Here is a 20,345-nt window from a genome sequence, read left to right as displayed (position 1 = left end):
CACCCGTCTTCACAATGGCTGATGGAGCCGGCGAGGGACGAGACTCAGTGGCGTCAACATCAGAAAAACACCCGGGTACGCAGCAAAGTGGCCAGTCGTATATTTGTTATTCGTACTGTATCTGCCAGGTATTTCTCAACTTCCCAGAGAAGATTAAATCTGTCAGCAGCCTGTCTCTTCGATTCTCGCCTTCCATCCAGATTTAGGTCATTCAGAAACATGGAGATGTTTCATTTATTTTCCTCGTGGAAATAGCCTTTCTGAATAACTCGGGTCCTGGCATTGATTCCGGTGGTACCACCCTTCACTCATTGCCATTCGGAAAACAATCAATTTATGCCTAATCTATGTAATTCGACCAACAAATTCGTGTCCGTATCATTACTTTATCCGCAACCCCTCGTGGTTTACGCTTGCCTGATAATCTGTAATGCGTGATTTTACTGAAAATCCTAATATTCTACATTCGCTGGTCTCTCCTTATATATTCTGCTAGTTGCATCCTCAAAAGTATTGCAAGGGGTTCAGCCAGTGTGATTTCTGTTTCACAAAGCATTGCTGAATTTGTTAGGCCTTTTGAATTTTCTCCTGATGCAGCTTCTACAATGGCCGAGAATTGTTCACATCACTGATGTCAGGCTAAGCAAAATACTGTTCCTAATCTTCGTTTTAACTTCTACTTTCACAGACCTGTGTAATGTTAACCACCTCAAACCATTCATTCAGCTCAAGAAGTAGGTAAATGCAGGTGGGATTAATGAGAATTGAAATATACTGAAGTCGATCTAAGGTGCAACTGCACGCAATACTCCAAACAAGACCGCACGAACGACTCCAATTTCTCTACTCAGTAGCTAGGTTAACAAAATTAAATGTTCCAGGACTCTCTTTAATACCCTGTCTCCACGTGACGCCACTATCAATTAATTAAATTCCTTGGAGTTGGCTCTATATTTCTCAGTGCCATGTCTTTCGCTGTGTAAGTCCTTCCCTGATTTGTGCTTCAAAATGGTAACACCTGTGTGTGTCTATTTCTGATTGTGTTTGGTAACATGGTGCACCGACCTTAGGTTCTAGATAGAAAGATATTGAGCAATAAAGGTTCGATAATGTCTTTAGTTTCCTTCGCTTCGCTCCACAGGTCCGAGCTCAGTAATCACCGAGCTCCTGGCAAACTGGAACGATTTCAAGCTTCTGCAGTTGATTGACTTCTACCGGGACAGGCTGGAGCAGGCGATGGAAGGAGTGGTGCACGGAATGAGCCTGGCGTTAACGTTCGAGAATCAGTTCAGTGAAGAGGAACATCGGGTAAGTGAGCGAGAGAATGGGTTTGAATGTTCACACATCATAGGTGTCCAAAATCTGACTCATCGGATATTAAAGCAGATAAATGAACAACTGGGAAATAAATACTGAATATACAAAAAGTTTGCATGCAAAAGTTTGGGCACCCTTGGTCAAAATTTCTGTTACCGTGAATAGTTAAGCGAGTAAAAGATGACCTGATTTCCAAAAGGCATAAAGTTAAAGATGACACATTTCTTTAATATTTTAAGCAAGTGTTTTTTTTTAAATTACTATCTTTTACAGTTTTAAAATGACAAAAAAGGAGAAGGGCCCCAAGCAAAAGTTTGGGCACCCTGCATGGTCAGTACTCAGTAACACCCCTTTTGGCAAATATCACATAATGTAAACGCTTTCTGTTTGGGGGATTTTCGCCCATTCCTCCTTGCAAAAGACTTCCAGCCTTCTGAGATTCTTGGTCCGTCTTGCGTGCACTGCTCTTCTGAGGTCTATCGACAGATTTTCGATGACGTTTAGGTCGGGGGACTGAGAGGGCCATGACAAAACCTTTAGGTTGCGCCTCTTGAGGTAGTCCATTTTGTATTTTTGAGGTGTGTTTCGGATCATTATCCTGTTGTAGAAGACAGACGGTGTGATGTTTGCTTCCAGAATTTTGCTGGTATTTAATTGAATTCATTCTTCCCTCTACCAGTGATACGTTCCCCATGCCATTGGCTGCAACACAAGCCCAAAGCATGATCGATCCACCCCCGTGCTTAACAGTTGGAGAGGTGTTCTTTTCATGAAATTCTGCACCCTTTTTTCTCCAAACATAACCTTTGTTCATCGCGGCCAAAAAGTTCTATTTTAACTTCATGTTTCCAAAATGCACCAGGCTTGTTTAGATGTAAACAACAGGAATTCTGCAGATGCTGTAAATTTAAGCAACACACATCAAAGTTGCTGATGAACGCAGCAGGCCAGGCAGCATCTCTAGGAAGAGGTGCAGTCGACGTTTCAGGCCGAGACCCTTCGTCAGGACTTGTTTAGATGATCCTTTGTAAACTTCTGACGCTGAATTTTGTGGTGATGACGCAGAAAAGGTTTTCTTCTGATGACTCTTCCATGAAGGTCATATTTGTGCAGGTGCCGCTGCACAGTAGAACAGTGCACCACCACTCCAGAGTCTGAAATATTTTCCTGAAGGTCTTTTCCAGTCAAACGGGGTTTTGATTTGTCTTTCTAGCAATCCTACGATCAGTTCTCTCGAAAGCTTTCTTCGTCTTCTTCCAGACCTCAGCTTGACCTCCACCGTTCCTGTTAACTGCCATTTCTTAATTTCATTCTGAACTGAGGAAATGGCTACCTGAAAACGCTTTGCTATCTTCTTATAACCTTCTCCTGCTTTGTGGGCATTATTTGTTTTAATATTCAGAGTGCTAGGCAGCTGCTTTGAGGAGCCCATGGCTGCTGATTGTTGGGAGAAGGTTTGAAGATTCCGGGTATTTATAAAGCTCTGAAATTTGCATCACCTGGTCTTTCCTAACGATGATTGTGAACAATCCATAGCCCTAACAAGTTAATTAAGGTATGAGACGTTGGTAAAAGTTATCAGAGAGCTCAAATCTCTTGGGGTGCCCAAACTTTTGCATGGTGCTCCTTTCCTTTTTTTCACTCTAAAATTGTACAAAACAAAAATAATACACTAATCTTGTTTAAAATGTTGAAAAGAATGTTTCATCTTTAACGTCATGTCTTTTGGAGATCAGTTCATTTTCTACTCACTTAACGATTCACAGTAACAGAAATTTTGACCAGAGGTGCCCAAATTTTGCATGCCCTGTACAATCACAAAATTATGAATCTGCACCAATGACAGAAAAGGGGTGAAAATATCCCCCGGACTGGTGGGTGATTGCTCATTTTCACAGCGAGAGAAGCAGGTAACTGTTGTATAGACTTAACATAATGGACATTAAATAGAAATATGATACGGTATTTCGGTTAAGGACGATTGCAGAGCGTGACCGTAGGATTTCAGTGAAAATCTGGGCATCATCTGTGGGTGTCACAGGAGCTCGACAGTGTTCTCGTTTGGGTGGAGGTGCTTGTGTTATAATTTGTAACTGCAAACTGTGTCTTGCGTGGTACACTACCATGTTGTGATGTTGTGATGTAATCACTGAAGAAACGCCACCAGAAAAGAAAATGGAAATACAGTGGGTGCCAGCCGCCGTCATGTTGGATACTGGCAGACTGAGAAGATTAATCGCATCATCTTTTCTGTAACTTCTCTGAGACTGAACACGTGCTATAAAAAAAGCTTCTTGACTTCTTTGTTCATCTGCTTTATGATAAATCATATTTTATGATTTCTTATTGACACTGTCAAATCTGATGAGGAATTACTTATGGGTTGGAATCATTGTAACAAAGTGGTCACAGACCAGCCAGGATCTCATTGACTGGTGGGCCAGGTTCACGGTGAATGCCCCTCTCTGTGCTCTGCTCTGAATGTACAGCCCATCTCCAGAGAGGATCGGCATCTGGCCGTGTGATCCCAATAAAGGGTACATCGCTTACTTCGCATTCTCTGTGAATCTGGCAGTCCCCAATATGTTCATTTCTGCACCCCACAGAAAGTCTCTGATCTCGCTGATAAGGGAGAGTTGGCGGATGGTTCTAAACTCCTCTTGAGCCTGGTGATTGAGAGAGGCTCCCGCGCCCGGAGGGTGATGTGGGAATCGTTTGTGAAAATGCGGAATGGCGTCCCAAAGTTGGACAAAATACTTAAAGAAATACAGGAATATGGTGAGATAATAGTAGAGATTAATGTCAATTCGGATTCAAACAATGCACACTTTATAATTCAACACATCTGATTTCACCAAACTGTTTAAAATTAAACAGGTTGTGCACCGTACGAGCGATCAGACCCCGCTCAAGGTTTACGGGAGATCCCCAGTGAGCTGAAAGGTAGGTGAAGAAAATGCTGTTTCCACCAACCGCTGACACTGCGCAGAACGGTCATGTTGATGAGTCACGGGGGTTTGACCAGGTAAATGTCGTCACTGTGACACAGTACATACTAAGGCACATAGAAACATCGTCTCCTGGAGGAAGAGTTTTCAGAGGACATAATGAGGAACGAGGCTGAGAGTCGGGACTTGAGGAAAGGGGTGACTCCTCTCTGGTGCCTGGAACTACAGCTGCTTCCACCGGGGTCAGAGCATACGAAGGAGCAATCCGGTGGAGGGGAAATCTGGGAAACCTCTACACCCCAAAAGGTCGAAACCTCACCCTACCTGCCTCTCTCCCCCTTCCCCACTGCCGAACATCCCTCATCCTAATTCATTTCTCTAAACTCCGTCAGTCCCCGCAGATAATCAGTTCTTCGAGTTGGACATCGATTGAAGTTCTAGTCACAGAATACCAGCAACAGCTTCCCTTTAAACAGAAAACCAGGTCATATTCCAACTAACCTGCCCAATCCCAAAAAAGCAACTGTAACCCAGTCTGTTTATATCTGCACTCTCTTAATGCAAACAGTGGGAAGTCCATCAGGAGACAGTGGAGGTGAGGGGAGGGTGGGGGGGCAGTGAGGGTTGAAAAATCTACAGAACTGAAATTCATGTCTGCCTGTGGTGTGTGATGGAAACTGTGGACGGGTAAGAGCTGTCAATTAGGTCAGAGAAACCCAGTGTTGTGTTAATGCGGCGAGGAAACTGAGAAGAACTGAAGAAATCGATAAAAAAAATGTTGAGATAAATTACATGCTCCAGACTGATGAGAAGCTCACTTCATCCATAAGCACATTGTGCCTGTGAAAATGGAGCCCTGGGCAGTGCAAGTGCTCAGAGTCCGAAAAGCTTCATATTCACAGACAGTGTTGTATCATCCAACTGCACATCTAACAGAAGAGAGGGCGAAGGAAAGACAGATATTGCAACAGTTATTAATCTTACAGTAGCCAATGTTGTATCTCAGTATTCGAAAGTCTTCATCAGAAACATGAGGAATCCCTGCCAGTGTCCTGGTTCAGCGTCTCTCATTTCCAAGAACAAATTCCAAATATGTTATTGTTCTTATAGGACCTGAGATAGGCTAATTAGGAACTTTAGAAAGACCTCTCAGTCTCTGTCACTTCCGTAATTATTGTTTCGGTCCATATTCTGCCACCAAAACCCCTCAGTTTCCTTGCACCACTGACTTAGTATATCTCTACAAATTGCCTGCAAAATTATTCTTCAATGTTCTTCATGCTGCTTGCCAAGGGAACAGATACAGCTGTAGAATTCTCACACTGACTTAGAAATATAGATATGTAGAAAACCTACAACACAATGCAGGCCCATCGGCCCTCAATGCTGCGCCTAACATTGAGTAATGTCAGTTACTTCAGAAATTACCTATGTTTACGCATAGCCCTCTATTTTTCGAAGCTCTATGTACCTATCCAGGAGTCTCTTAAAAGACGCTATCGTACCCATTCCCACCACCGGCAGACCATTCCAAACACTGACCACTCTCTGCGTAAAAAACTTACCCCTGACATCTCCTTTTTACCTACTTCCAAGCACCTTAAAACTATGTCCTCTCATGCTAGCCATTTCAGCCCTGGGAAAAAGCCTCTGACTATCCACACGATCAGTGCCTCTCATTATTTTGTACACCTCTGTCACGTCACTTCTCATCCTCCAGAGAGAAAAGGCCGAGTTCACTCAACCTCTTCTCAAAATGCATGCTCCCTAATCCAGGCAACATCCTTGTAAATCCCCTCTGCACCCTTTCTATATTTTCCATATTCTTCCTGTACTGAGGTGACCAGAACCGAGCACAGTATTCCAGGTGGGGTCTGACCAGAGTCCTATGTAGCCGTAACATTACATCTCAATTCTTAAACTCAGTCCCACGGTTGATGAAGGCCAATGCACCGTATACCTTCTTAATTACAGAGTCAACCTGCGCAGCAGCTTTGAGTGTACTGTGGACTCGGACCCCATGATCCCTCCGATCCTCCACACTGCCAAAAGGCTTACCATTGATATTATATTTTGCCATCATATTTGACCTACCAATATAAACCACCTCACGCTTATCTGGGTTAAACTCCATCTGCCATCTCTCCGCCCAATTTTGCATCCTATTGATGTCCCGCTGTAACCTCTGACAGCCCTCCACACTATCCACAACTCTCCCAAGCTTTGTGTCATCAGCAAATGTATTAATCCATTACTCCACTTCCTCATCCAGGTCAATGATAAAAATCACGAAGTGAAAGGGACCCCGAACAGATCCCTGAGTCATCGACCTCCATGCAGAATATGAACCACCTACAACCACACTTTGCCTTCTGTGGGCAAGCCAGTTCTACATCCACAAAGCAATGTCCCCTTGGATCGTATGACTTCGTACTTTCTCAATAAGCCTTGCATAGGGTACCATGCCAAATGCCTTGCTAAAATCCATTATACTGTACATCTACTGCTCTACCTTCATCAATGTGTTTAGTCACATCTTCAAAAAAAATCAATCAGGCTCGTAAGGCACGACATGCCTTTGATAAAACAATGCTCACTATTCCTAATCATATTATGCCTCTCTGAATGTTCATAAATCCTGCCTCTCAGTGTCTTTTCCATCGGTCTACCAATTCCTGAAGTAAGATTCACTGGTCTATAATTTCCGGTGCAATCTCTACTCCCTTTCTTGAATAAGGGAACAACATCTACAAGCCTACAACCCACTGGAACCTCTCCTGTCCCGATTGATGATGCGTTGATAGTTGCCAGAGGCTCATCAATCTGCTCCGTCACCTCCCGTAGTAACCTGGGGTGCATCTCGTCTGGTCCCGGAGACTTATCCAAAAGCTCCAGCACGTCCTCTTTCTTCATGTCTGTATGCTCGCCAAGATCCTTTTCCGTAGTGAATACTGAAGCAGAGTACTTACTAGGAACCTCTGCTATCTCTTCCGGTTCCATACTCAGTTTTCCACTGTCACACTTGATTGGTCCTATTCTCTCTTATCATCTTGCTGTTCACATACTTGTAGAATGCCTTGGGTGGTTTCCTTAATCTTTCCCGCCAAGGCCTTCTCATGGCCCCTTCTGGCTCTCCTAATTTCATCCTTAAGCGCCTTCCTGCTAGCCTTATAATCTTCTAGGTCTCTAGCATTGCCTAGATTTTTGAACCTTTCGTAAGCTTTTCTTTTCTTCTTGACGAGATTTTCAACAGCTTTTGTACACCACGGTTCCTGTACCCTACGCACCTATGCAGAATGCCACGCAAATATCCCCTGAACGTTTGCCACATTTCTGCCATACATTTCCCTGAGAACATCTGTTCCCAATTTATGATTCCAAGTTCCTGCCCAATTACTTCATATTTCTCCTCACTCCTAACTTGTCTGTTCCTACCCCGCTCTAATGCTATGGTAAAGGAGACAGAATTGTGATAACTATCTCCAACATGCTATTCCACTGAGAGATCTGACACTTGACCAGGTTCATTTCCCAATACCAGATCAAGTACAGCTTCTCCTCTTGTAGGCTTATCTACATATTATATCAGGAAACCTTCCTGAATACACCTAGCAAACTCCACCTCATCTGAAGCCCTTGCTCTAGGGTGATTGCAATCAATATTTTGGAAATTAAAACCTCCCGCCACGCCAACCCGGTTATTCTTGCATCTTTCCAGAATCTGTCTCCCCATCTGCTGCTCGATGTCCATGTTACAATTGGGTGGTCGATAAAAAAACGCCCAGTAGAGTTATTGACCTCTTCCTGTTTATAACTTCCACCCACAGAGACTCAGTAGGCAATCCCTCCATAACTTCCTCCTTTCCTGCAACCGTGACATTATCTCTGATCAGCAGTGCCACGCCCACCCCTTTTGTCTTCCTCCCTGTTCTTTCTGAAACACCTAAATCCTGGCACTCTAGGTAACCACTTCTGAACATGCAATAGATACTCCCCTGGATCTTTGAAGAACAACTTCTCTACTAGTTTGCCATTCTCTAATGTAACTGTTTATGCAATCCATGCTTTCCTACGTTCCCTGTCTCACTCGAATACGTTGAATGAATGACTACTGAGAAAACATGCCTGCATCGTTTAGCGCCAGATCACCACTGTTTTCCTCAGAACTCTCAACTCTCTAAGAAGATGATATAAACGGTATTTGCTGGCCCCGGATACATGGTGAAGACTAAAATGTCATTTTCAAGATCCGTTACACAATAAACCCTTATGTAGAGTATACCTGTTATTTGGAAACCCCACACACCCCTGGCAGGATCCTAATGCGCTGTGAAACCCTGCACATCTCTGGCAGGGTACTGACACACCGCTAGACACCACACACCCCTGGCAGGATCCTAATGCGCTGTGAAACCCTGCACATCTCTGGCAGGGTACTGACACACCGCTAGACACCACACACCCCTGGCAGGGGCTGACACGCTGCGAGACTCCACAAGCCTGTTGCCGTCTACCTACACGCTGCGAGATGCCATACACTCCTGCAAGAGCCGTCACACAATGTGAAACCCTTTAACTACTTTACAAGGCTCCGGAACACGCTGAGGTCCCGCACACTCCTGTCAGGATCCTGACATACCGTGAGGTTTCACATTCTTCAGGTGTACTTTCACTGCAAGTAACTTTCCCACACCTCATCCAGACCAGGTCCTACATTGACATCGGCTATCCCTTATCTCAGGACGGGCTCGGGTTTCAGTGGGAGAGGTTTCGGGAACAATGAACACAACTCAAGTTCTGAGATGGTTATGAATAAAGAGAGGTCTGCAGCTTAGGTGATACACAGGGTGGGGATGTTAAATTGGGGAAGGCAGATTAAATGGTAGAAGTCAGGTGAGGAGCAACTGTTACAGGGCAAATCTCCGTCTGGTGAGAGTCGATATATATCAGCTGATCAGAATTTCGAACCGGCATGTTCCAAAGAGGATTAGAGCATAGTTTGTCACCGTCCCGTGACCGTGGCGGGAAATGTTGTGAATTTAGTCTGCAAATGAAATATATGCTTTCTGAAGCTGAGGTGAGACAATGAGTAATGGAGAGGGAAGAAATGTCTCAAAGAGTCCAGTGGGGTATCGTCGTGGCTATCCCTCGAGGTCGAGGATGATGGTCTTCATTCTGAAGAAGTGGTCCACAGAGCGAAGACGCCTGTGCGTGAATTTGTTTAACGAATACTTGATGTTGCACTCCAAGAAGCACACAATACTTCACAAATCAACCAACTGATTCCAATGGCATGGAAACCACGACAATTGGAGCTGGCAGATTTGTTGCAGCCTTCATCCGCCTTCACAGCCGTTGAGTGGGGTATAGATCAGTTGCAGAGGCGGGTGGGCAAATAGCAGATGGAGTTTAATCCAGAAAAGTGTGAAGGTATGGGGGATGTTTAAAGTAACTGGCAGACGCTAACATCATTGAGGTGCAGAGGGAGTTTGTTGTCAATGTCCGTAGCTCGCTAGGTGTGACAACACAGGTAAATGAAGAAGATATGATCACATAGTTCACTTCATTGTACGGAGCACTAAGTCTATCGAAGCTTTAGGTTACAGATGTATAAAACTTTGGTTTGGCTGCACTTGGAGAATTGGTTCAATTCTGTCGGTCCATTACAGGAAGGATCTGGAGAACTTGGAGAAGAGAGTTTTACCAGATGTTACCGGGATTGGAAATAATCCTGCTTTTCAAAATTTTAGTTCAATTTGAATAATAGATCTGTAGCATCCACTCTCTCCCTTTCTCCAGAGCAGTGGTGTGCCTTGGGGATCGGTTTTGGGATCCCTACTGTTCGTGATTTTTATAAATGATCTGGATGAGGAAGTGGAGGGATGGTTTAGTAAATCTGCTGATGACACGAAGCTTGAGGGTGTAGTGAATAGTGTGAAGGGCTGTCAGAGATTACAACGAGACACTGATGGGATGCAAATCTGGGCTGAGAAGTGGCAAATGGAGTTTAACCCAGATAAGTGTGAGATGGTTTATTTTGTTAGGGCAAATATGATGGCAGAATATAGAATTAATGGTAAGATTCTTGGAAGTGTGGAGGATCAGAGGGATCTTGGGGTCCGAGTTCATAGGACACTCAAAGCTGCAATGTAAGTTGACTCTGTGGTTAAGAAGGCATATGGTGCATTGGCCTTCATCAGTCGTGGGATTGAGTTTAAGAACCAAGATGTAATATTACAGCTATACAGGACAGTGGAAAGAGCCCACTTGGAGTACTGTACTCAATTCTGGTCGCCTCAGTACAGGAAGGACGTGGAAACCATAGAAAAGGTGCAGAGGAGATTTACAAAGATGTTTCCTAGATTGGGTAGAATGCCTTACAGTATGAGTGTGCTCGGACTTGTTTCCTTGGAGCGACGGAGGATGAGAAGTGACCTGATAGAGGTGTACAAGATAATGAGAGGCATTGATCGAGTGGATAGTCAAAGGCTTTTCCCCTGGGCTGAAATCGCTAGCACGAGAGCGCATAGTTTTAAGGTGCTTGGAAGTAGGTACAGAGGAGATGTCAGGGGTAAGTTTTCTTTCGCAGAGAGTGGTGAGTGCGTGGAATGGGCTGCCGGCGACGTTAGTGGAAGCGGAAACAGTAGGGTCTTCTGAGAAACTCCTGGATGGCGACATGGAGCTGAGAAAAGTAGAGGGCTATGGATAAAGCCTAGGTAATTCTAAGGTAGTGACATGTTCGGCACAGCTTTGTTGGCTGAAGAGTCTGTATTGTTCTCTAGGTTTTCTATGTTTCTATGTTTTTATTCTCCCTGTCCTGCTGAGTATTTCCCGTGTATACTGTTTAGTGGACATGAGACTGCAGATCTGCAGGCCCGGACATTCTTCTGGATGATCTCGGTGAGTTGTCCAGCATCCGTGGTATAGTAGGGTGAATAAATTATTTATGTTTGATTAGAAACGCTGATTGTCTGAGTCAGCTTTGCGAGACCTTGACAGCTGACCCCCACCACCCCTACAACGTTGCTGATCGACATGCAGTAGGTTTCTTTTGTTTTATTCTGTTACGTACCCCGTAACTGGGTTGCCAAACCAGCAGAAATGGACCACTTAGTTGGAGTCTGGTTTAACAGAAATTAATAAAGCTTTATTAAAGAAATAAGTAACACAGTACTCTAATCGTAAGGACGTAAATGAAACAGGTTAGCAATGATAATACACACGTGTACACAGAACTAGGGTAACAGGAATCAACCAAGCTCTATCGCAGTCTAGGGGTAAAATGATCAGTCTCAAGTGACGCAGAGTTCAGTTCAGCTTAGTACAGTTTGCAGTAATCGCTGTTGTGCCATTGGAGAGAGAGAGAGAATGCAAATTTTGATTCAAACAGACCTTTGATGTTCTTCGCAGTTAGCTTTCGGGCGAACCCTTTTATGTCTTCTGTGGTTCACCGACTGTGATCCCTCCATTCTGGATACGACCGTTCTTCCGCGGTGAACCCGGCACCCAGGCAAGGGTGGACGCACACACCAGGTTCCCGCCGATCATTCCTTTTCACCCTGTCAGTCTATGGTCGGTTCCCTCGAACCAGACCTCCAACTTTAACCAACTTGTGGAGGCACACCGCTCTTCCAGGGTCTCGTTATCTCGTGATCTCGTGGTGTGTGTCATGCCTTAGCGAACCTGTTCTTTTTATCTCCCTGCTGGGGTATCGCCTGTCCATTAAACTTCAAACAGTTCAGGTTCAAAGCAATCGATCTGTCAATATCTGAAATGTCTTTCTTTCTCGTTAATCTCGCTCTTCTCTCTTATTAGCATTTTAAATGTTTCTCCATTGTTCCCCTTATCTCTCTCATCAGCATCAATCTTCTGATAACTTGGTTTTTCGTCACAATTCTGAATCACTGCAACCAAATTTACTTTAGTGTATGAACATATTCTGATAAATTAAATTGATACAAGAGCTTTGTGCTGCACTATTTGTTGTTTACTAAGTTCTGAGTTGAGGCGTCTAACATTTTGACTCTTTCTCTGTTCCCATGGAAGATGTTCAACAGAAACACAAGGAGACTCTGCGGGCACAAACCGAAACACTGAGCGTGAACACGATCCTGATGACGGAGAAGGTGAATGTTTTCCAGCTGGTTGATCGATACGCTGAGCTCACGGTCATTTCTACTATTCGTGATCGGAGACTGGTGGAACACGAGCTGCTGGCGAGAGGCAGAGACCACGAGGAATGGAGAAAACAACATCTCCGCAGAGAGCTGGAAAAACTCCGGACTGATCAGTTGTTCCAGAGCAGCTTTTCCCAAAGTAAATGCAAATCTGGGAGTTCGGCAGCATTGGCTGGAGTCTCGGAGATAGGGAAAACAACAATGGTGCAAAAGATTGTTTATGACTGGGCCACGGGGAAAATATACCAACAATTCCAGTTTGTCTTCAGTTTCAAATTCAGGGATTTAAACTCCATTAACTGCAGAGTAAACCTGAGGGAACTGATTTTGGATCAGTATCCTTACTTTGGGAATTTCCTGAGAGAGGTTTGGAAAAACCCAGAGGGATTGCTGTTTATATTCGATGGCTTGGATGAATTCAAACATAAAATTGATTTTGCTGACAGTCGGAGAGATACAGAACCTCAGCACAAGTGCCCAGATCCCGAGTGGTGGTGTGAAGTGTCGGATATTGTGTACAGTTTAATCCAGCACAAGCTGCTGCCAGGGTGTTCAGTACTGGTGACCACCCGACCCACTGTGTTACATTTATTAGAAAAGGCAGAAATCAATGTCTGGGCTGAAATCCTGGGATTTGTCGATGAAGAACGGAAGGGATATTTCATGAGGCATTTTGAAGATAAGACGGTAGCAGAAGCTGTTTTCAAACATGTGGAGGAGAACGAGATCCTGTACACCATGAGCTACAATCCCTCCTACTGCTGGATCCTCGCTTTGGCACTGGGACCCTTCTTCGCAAAAAGAGACAGGGACCCACAGCGAGTTCCCAAGACCATAACCCAACTCTATTCCTACTATATTTACAACATCCTGAAAAACCACGGCCGTGAGATTGAGAACCCCCGTGACGTGTTACTCAGGGTTGGTCAGATGGCCTTCAGAGGTGTGTTTGACAAGAAGATTGTATTTACAAATGGAGATTTAATCAACTACAATCTGAAGCCTTCCCAGTTCTTGTCTGGGTTCTTAATGGAGCTTCTGGAGAGAGAGGATTCTCCCCGATGTGTGGTGTACACATTCCCACACCTCACCATCCAGGAGTTTGTAGCGGCACTCGCACAGTTCCTGAATCCGCATCCCGGGGATATCCTGAAATTCCTCACTGAAGCCCACAACACAACAGATGGCCGATTTGAGGTGTGTCTCCGTTTTGTTGCTGGCCTCTCCTCTCCAATGACAGCTCGGGGCCTGGAGGAGTTTCTGGGACCATTTCCCCGTCAAACAACCTGCCGGGTGATTGACTGGGTGAGGGAGGAGGTTAAACGCCAGAGTGGAAACACGAGGAGTGAAGCTGGTAAAAGGAGCCTCCTGAACACACTGCACTACCTGTTTGAGTCTCAGAATTGTGGGCTGGCTCAGGCCGCACTGGAATCTGTGGAAACACTTTCATTCAGTAGAATGACACTGACCCCGATTGACTGTGCGGTCCTGTCTCATGTCATCGGACTCTGTGATACAATAAAACATATCGACCTAGTTGGCTGCCACATTCAGTGTGAAGGAATCCAGCGGCTGGTACCTGGGCTGCACAAATGCCAGGAGTTGGGGTAACTTCACTTATTTCTCAGTCTGATCTGTGAAAGTATTTCATTATTTTGTTTTAATGTAAAGGTAAAGCAGATTATGAGTTTTTGTGACAAATTAATAGGCGATCGGTCAGTAAATCAAGAACGGGAGTGCCCTATGGTTTCGTGTATAGAGATGTTGGAGACTTCAGATGAGCGAACAATGGTCGTTGGTTTAATGGTAGTAAATCACATGAATGGCCGTGTTTCTCGCTGCATGTGACACGTCAATTGACAATGTTCCTTCTCACTGTTACTGACATCGACACCGACACTGACTGCAGCAGGTGTGACGGATCTGCGCACCCTCTTCCCGATGAAGTACAAGAGAGAACCAGAGAAATGTCCCAGTGAGAGGGAGAGAAATACCCGAGATTATCCTTCCCAACCCCTCTCCCCGCGTGTGACTATCACGATCACTCCAACAGTGTGACTTTGTTCACTGCCAGATACCCAACACTCATGTGGGCATCACCTCTTCCAATTGTGGGGTTCAATTCTGACCAACCCTCCCCGTGCGATCTACGTCTGCATCACATCCTGTTGTGGAATCTTGCTTCCCCATCTGCCTTCCTCCTATGGGATCTCTCTTTTTCATCCCCCTTTCCTCCTATGGGATCTCTCTTCCCCATTCCCTTTCCTCCTATGGGATCTGTCTTTGCCATATCCTCTTCATCTTGTGGGATGGCTCTTTACCTATCTTCCTTCATTGTGGGATCTAGCTTCCCTATCCCACTTCCTCCTCTGGGATCTATCCTCTGCATACATTTTTCCTCCTGTGGGATCTCTCTTCTCCATTCTCCTTCCTCCTGTGGTAATTATCCACTCCATCCCCCTTCCTCCTGTGGCATCTGTCTTCCACATCCCCCTTCCTCCTGTGGGATTTCTTTTCTCCATTTCCCATCCTCCCATGGAATCCTTCTTCTCCACCCCCCTCGTCCTGTGGGGATATCTCTTTCCCATCTCCCTTCCTTCTGTGGCATCTTTCTTCTCTATTCTCCTTTCTTCCCGTGGTATCTCTATTCCCCATCTCCCTTCCTCCTGTGGGATTACTCTGCCTATCCCTTTTGCCCTGGCGGGCTTTTCTTCCACCATCTCCCATGGACACGTTCTCATCCACAACTCTTCCTCCCTGTGGGACTTTTTCCAGCCCTCCAACGCTGCAGCTTTCTACCATCTCGTCAGGACTTTTTTTCCAAACGTCGGGGACTGAGACAGAATATAGAAAGTTTACAGAGTCACACCGACAGGCTAAATTACTAACATTCGGAGCTGGGCAGTGAGGGACATTGACAGTCATGTGAATTGGTCAGTGATTTACTGAAGGGTTTAATGTTTCCTGAAATACCGGGTGAAAGGAATTCCCTCAGAACCACTGTCTGAATCAATTTGTTCATCAATTTGTCTGTTTGTGTTTAGACTTGGGATGAATAAACTGGGAGATTCAGGAGTGAAGCTGCTGTCTGCAGCTCTGAGGAATCGAGAGTGTAAAATACAGACACTATGGTAAGTGTCAGAAAGGGATATTGCGGTTATAGTCACTGGGTATCTGACACTGAACATTAAGGTGATCAGTAATTGTATTACTGATAAACACTGGGAATTTCTACCGTCTCCTGTCTCTCTGTGGCCTTTACCCACACTCTCCCTTTCATCCACAGGCTGAGCAATGTCGGTCTCACAGATTCTGGTGCCAAGCATCTTGCCTCCGCTCTCAGCACAAACCCTTCACTGACAAAGCTGAACCTGAATGAAAATGAACTAGGAGATTCAGGGGTGAAACTGGTGTCTGAGGCTCTGACGAACTCGGAGTGTAAAATGCAGAAACTGTGGTAAGTGTAAGACTGTGGGAGATTGTCTTTACAGTCACTGGGTGTCTGACGCTGAACATTAATGTGATCAGAATTGTCTTATTGGTCAACATTCGAGATTCATAGCGTCCACTGTCTCTCGGTGTCCTTCACCCTCACTCTCTCTCATCTCCAGGTTGTACAAGGTCGGTCTCACTGATGCTGGTGTCGATGATCTCGTCTCCGCTCTCAGTGCAACCCAATCACTGGCAGAGCTGGATCTGGGATCAAACTCGCTCACAGACCAATCTGTCCCCGCTCTTCGCCGCCTCATACTGGCCCTCCCGAATCTGGAGCGGATCTGGTGAGTGATTGTGTTCATATTCAATGTCATAAAATATCAGCGGATCCGCCGGGTTTCCGCTTGTGTTTGTCTGTGAATGTTGTTGAAACATTAACCCTAGTCCTCTGTTGCTGACACTGTTGTGTAATTTGTTATTTCCTCTTCATTCTTCCATCTGTTTCAGGCTGTGGGACAATCGGATCAGTTGGACCGGGGAAGAGGAACTGAAGTCTCTGCAGGAACTCAGATCCGGACTGAGTCTGATACTGTGAACATCTGAATGTGTGCACATCCCCACCCACAGTTTGACAGACTCTCCGCCCACCCCCTCCCCCGCGCCTTTAATGGACCGTGACAGATTTAATTCCCAAAGTTTCTGACGGACCCCGTCTCCAGCAGCGCGCACTGTGACGTCAGAGTCAGTTCCAGAGACGTAATTCCACCTCCGGATCAGCGGAACTGCCTCCGATGTATGTTCAGTCCGGAGAGCGCCCCCAAGTGATGCCCTGGGTAATTACACAGGCAGTAAGAGCCCGGAGGCAGTGCTCATGGGACACCAGTCCCGGGATGGGGTAATCCGGGGAGTGAATCCTTTTGCCCACTTTGCTGAGGACGGTACATTCCGCAGTGTGGCCGAAATAATAATGATAAATTGACAAATACCCACAACCTCAAATTGAAAAACAAACTGTACCTCACATGTCCTTTAGAATTATCCCCATCTGATCTTAAATTCATGGCCCCTTCTACTGGAAATTTCAACCCTGAAGAAAAGATACTGTCTGTCTTGTATATCTGTGCCGCTCATAAACTTAGAAACATCAATCAGATCTACTCTCAGCCTCCTCCGCTCTAGTAAATAAAAACAGTCGCTGTTCATCTAAACTCCAGTCGTCGCGCATGCTCTCTAATCCAGGTAGCACCCTGGTTAATATTTTCAGCAGCCTCTACAAAGACTCGACATCCTTCCTCTAGTGGGGCCACCAGAGTAAATGCATTACTCTGGGTGCGACCACACTTTGTTAAGCTCTCCACCTTTCTTGTAATACCACGAGCATTTATCTTATTCAGCAGCCTTATGTGCAGCACCTTATCAAATGCCTTCTGAAAATCCAAATAAACAATATCCATTAACTCTCCTTTGTCTGGATTTGCTGTTATTTCCTCAAAAATTGCATCAGGAAAGAGAGATTTCCCTCTCAACCACAATCTCCTGTCTTATCACCATATCCTTTCATGCTCTGACTAATTAAGATTCTGTCAACCTCTGCCTTAAATATAACAGATCACCTGTCCTCCTTAGACATCTGTGGCAAAGAATTTCACATATTCTCCACGTTCTGAGTAAACATATTCCTCCTCATCGTTCTAAGTTGACCTCCTTCAGCCCCCTCTATTAGGAGGCTGTGTTTTCTGGTCTCAGACCTCTTCCATCCACCTCCATATCATGAGAAACATCCTCTCTACATCCACTCTATCAAAGCCGTTCAATATTCGATAGGTTTCATTGAAGATCCCAATCATCCTTTTAAATTCCAGTGATTAGCTTCCCAAAGCACCAAAACCTCCTCCTATGACAAGCCTTTCCATTCCGGAATCATTTTTGGGAATCAGTAAATGAAACAGTGTAACTTGGCAAACACCATGCCTGTTCCCTCAAACTCTCAGGGAGACTCTCTCTGTCTAGTTAGAATCACTGAGCACAGCAGTAAGAGTGTAAATAAGTGGAGAGGACTTTGGAGGTCATTCTTGAGTGGGAGATATTAGTGGCCAGTGTTGGAGTATTTAAGTTAAGGATAACAGAATGACATGGTGGAATAGTGGTTAGCATAAGCTTTAAGGTTGTGTTTCAATTCCGGCCACTGTCCGAAAGGAGCCTGCACGCTTTCGCTGTGGGAGCTTCCTCTGGCTGCCCTGGTTTCCTCCCACATTCCAAAGATGCACAGGTAGGGTTACTGAGTTGTGGATATGCTGTGTTGGCACCGAATGCATGGCAACACTTGCGAACTGCCACGGCACCTCTCCAACGCAAACAACGTGTTTCCCTATATGTGTCAATGCACATGTGACAAATACGGCTGCTATAGTCATTGTTTTCTCTGTGGGGGCTAAGGGCACAGGAAATGCATACACTCGCCCGAGTCCCAACTCCCTCTGTCACCTCAGTCTTGTTTGTCACTATTACTCAAAGCTCTCACGTGGCTTCTCACCTGATGTTGTCTCTGTCTCTGATACAGGGAGTCGATCGATCACAGTCTATCAGCTTCCTCTAACACACCGGACATTAGTAAGGCTGTGGGCTCTGACAAATTAAACTTTAATGCACAACGAGTGTTGAAGAGCATCCACGTGATGTACCAAAAAGAGATCAAAAATTGATCACTTCTGGAAGTAAACTTCTTTATATTGAGCCTCAGCAGATGGGCAAGATCTTAAATCAATATTTATCCTGCTTTTTTTTCATTGTAGAGAATGATGCAAAACTTAAAATAGTCAATGCAAATGGTTTTGTGATAGTCTACATCATAGCAGAGGAGGTGCTAAATATCTCAAAATGTATTGAGAAATCTCCAGGCCAACAGCACTGTTGGAATGGAGGGAAATGGGAGAGAACTGGCTGAGATGTATGCATCACTAAAATAGGTGATGTGGAAAACAGTGAACATGGTATCGGGACTTGCAGAGAGATCTTGATCATCTCTTGATGTGATCAAATGAATGGCAGATGGAGTATAATTCAGATTAGTATGTTATTTCATTTCGTCAATAATTGAGAATAGGACTTCCAGGAGGCTGAGGAGGTGATAGATAGGACATAGAGTCACAGGAAAGTATAGCACAGAAACAGGCTGTTCGCCCCATTGAGTCCATGCTGAACCACTTGAAGTGCCCACTGCCATCAACCTGTACTGGGACCATAGCCATCCATACACATACCATCTGTGTACTGATTCGAACTTCTCTGAAATGTTGAATCGAGTTCATATGCACCACTTGTGCTGGCAGCTTATTCCACACGCATGCAACCCTCTGAGTGAAGAAAGTTTCCCTCGTGTTCCCCTGGACATTTTCACCACTCACCATTAACCTAAGACCTCAATTGTAATCTCACCCAGCCTCAGTGAAAGAAGCCTGCCGGTATTTATGCTATCTATACCTCTCATAATGCTGTATACCTGTATCAGATCTCCTCTCAATCTTCTACGTCCCAAGGAATAAAGTCCTAACCTAGTCAATCTTTCTTTCTAATTTAGATCCTCCAGATCCAGCAACAGCCCTGTAGATTGTCTCCGTACTCTTTCAACCTTGCTTACATCTCTCCTACAGGTCAGGTGATCAAAGTTGCACACAATACTATAAGCCAGGCTTACACAACTTCAACACAACAAGACTTTGATTTATGAAGGCCCATCTGCCGTTGTATTCCCAGATTATTTTGCTCTACCACAATCACCAGTGCTCTATTGTTCACTGTGTGAAACCTACCCTTGTGAGGACTTCAGGGTTACATACCTTCTGCCTGATAGTATCTGTGAAAAGATGGCATGGTCTTGATGTTTGATGATAGACGTTGCCTTCTTGAGTAGCACCTCATGTAGAAACTAGTGACAGTGGGGAGGGGTGTGTCTGTAATGTATTGATCTGAGTCATCCACTCTCCCCAGCTCCTTACATTCCTGAACATTCATACTGCCTTGTACAACTTTATTTTTGGACCATTCTCTCTCAACTCGAGCGATTGTTGTCCACGAAAATCCCAGCACGTCAGCAGTTTTGGAGATGCTCAGACTGCCCCATGTGGCACCAACAATTATTTCACTGTCATACTCTTTGATCACTTTCTTCCCCATTCTGATGTTTGGTCTGAACCTTTTGACCATGTTTGCAGGCACTTTTGCATTGAGTTGCTGACTCAAAATTTGCTGTTTAAATATTTGCATTAACAAGCAGATGTACAGGTCTACCTAATAAAGTGGCAAATGAATATGTGAAAAAACAGGACACTACGAGCATATTGTTTGAACAACATTACAAATGTGAAGAATACAATGTACTGTATATTTTTTGTGAATAAATTTTGCATGTCAAGTTTTAGAAAAAAATCTAAACATAGAAAATTCGAGATGAACATATTACAGAGAGATT

The 20,345-nt window shown here is 44.8% G+C and overlaps 1 protein-coding gene across 1 annotated transcript; it reads left to right on the top strand.

Annotated features, from left to right (window-relative positions):
- Nucleotides 1–1,221: 1,221 nt before the first annotated feature.
- Nucleotides 1,222–16,536, top strand: LOC140206854 (NACHT, LRR and PYD domains-containing protein 3-like). Its single transcript, XM_072275099.1, has 7 exons — nt 1,222–1,308; nt 3,924–4,095; nt 4,195–4,260; nt 12,312–14,049; nt 15,487–15,573; nt 16,054–16,221; nt 16,385–16,536. Exons 1-7 carry the CDS (start codon nt 1,237–1,239, stop codon nt 16,470–16,472), a joined length of 2,391 nt encoding a protein of 796 aa, XP_072131200.1. The 5' UTR covers nt 1,222–1,236; the 3' UTR covers nt 16,473–16,536.
- Nucleotides 16,537–20,345: the final 3,809 nt, after the last annotated feature.

The sequence above is a fragment of the Mobula birostris genome, chromosome 13 (assembly GCF_030028105.1).
Source record: "Mobula birostris isolate sMobBir1 chromosome 13, sMobBir1.hap1, whole genome shotgun sequence".
NCBI classification, from domain to species: Eukaryota; Metazoa; Chordata; class Chondrichthyes; order Myliobatiformes; family Myliobatidae; genus Mobula; species Mobula birostris.
Note: the sequence above shows the minus strand (reverse complement) of the source record. Positions and strands in the feature narration are given on the sequence as shown.

Excerpts from the sequence above, each read along its gene's own strand:
- LOC140206854 (XM_072275099.1), top strand. The coding sequence starts at position 1,237 with ATGGAAGGAGTGGTGCACGGAATGAGCCTGGCGTTAACGTTCGAGAAT. Across the intron at positions 1,309-3,923 it reads TCAGTGAAGAGGAACATCGG|AAAGTCTCTGATCTCGCTGA; the intron begins GTAAGTGAGCGA and ends TGCACCCCACAG. Across the intron at positions 4,261-12,311 it reads GATCCCCAGTGAGCTGAAAG|ATGTTCAACAGAAACACAAG; the intron begins GTAGGTGAAGAA and ends TTCCCATGGAAG.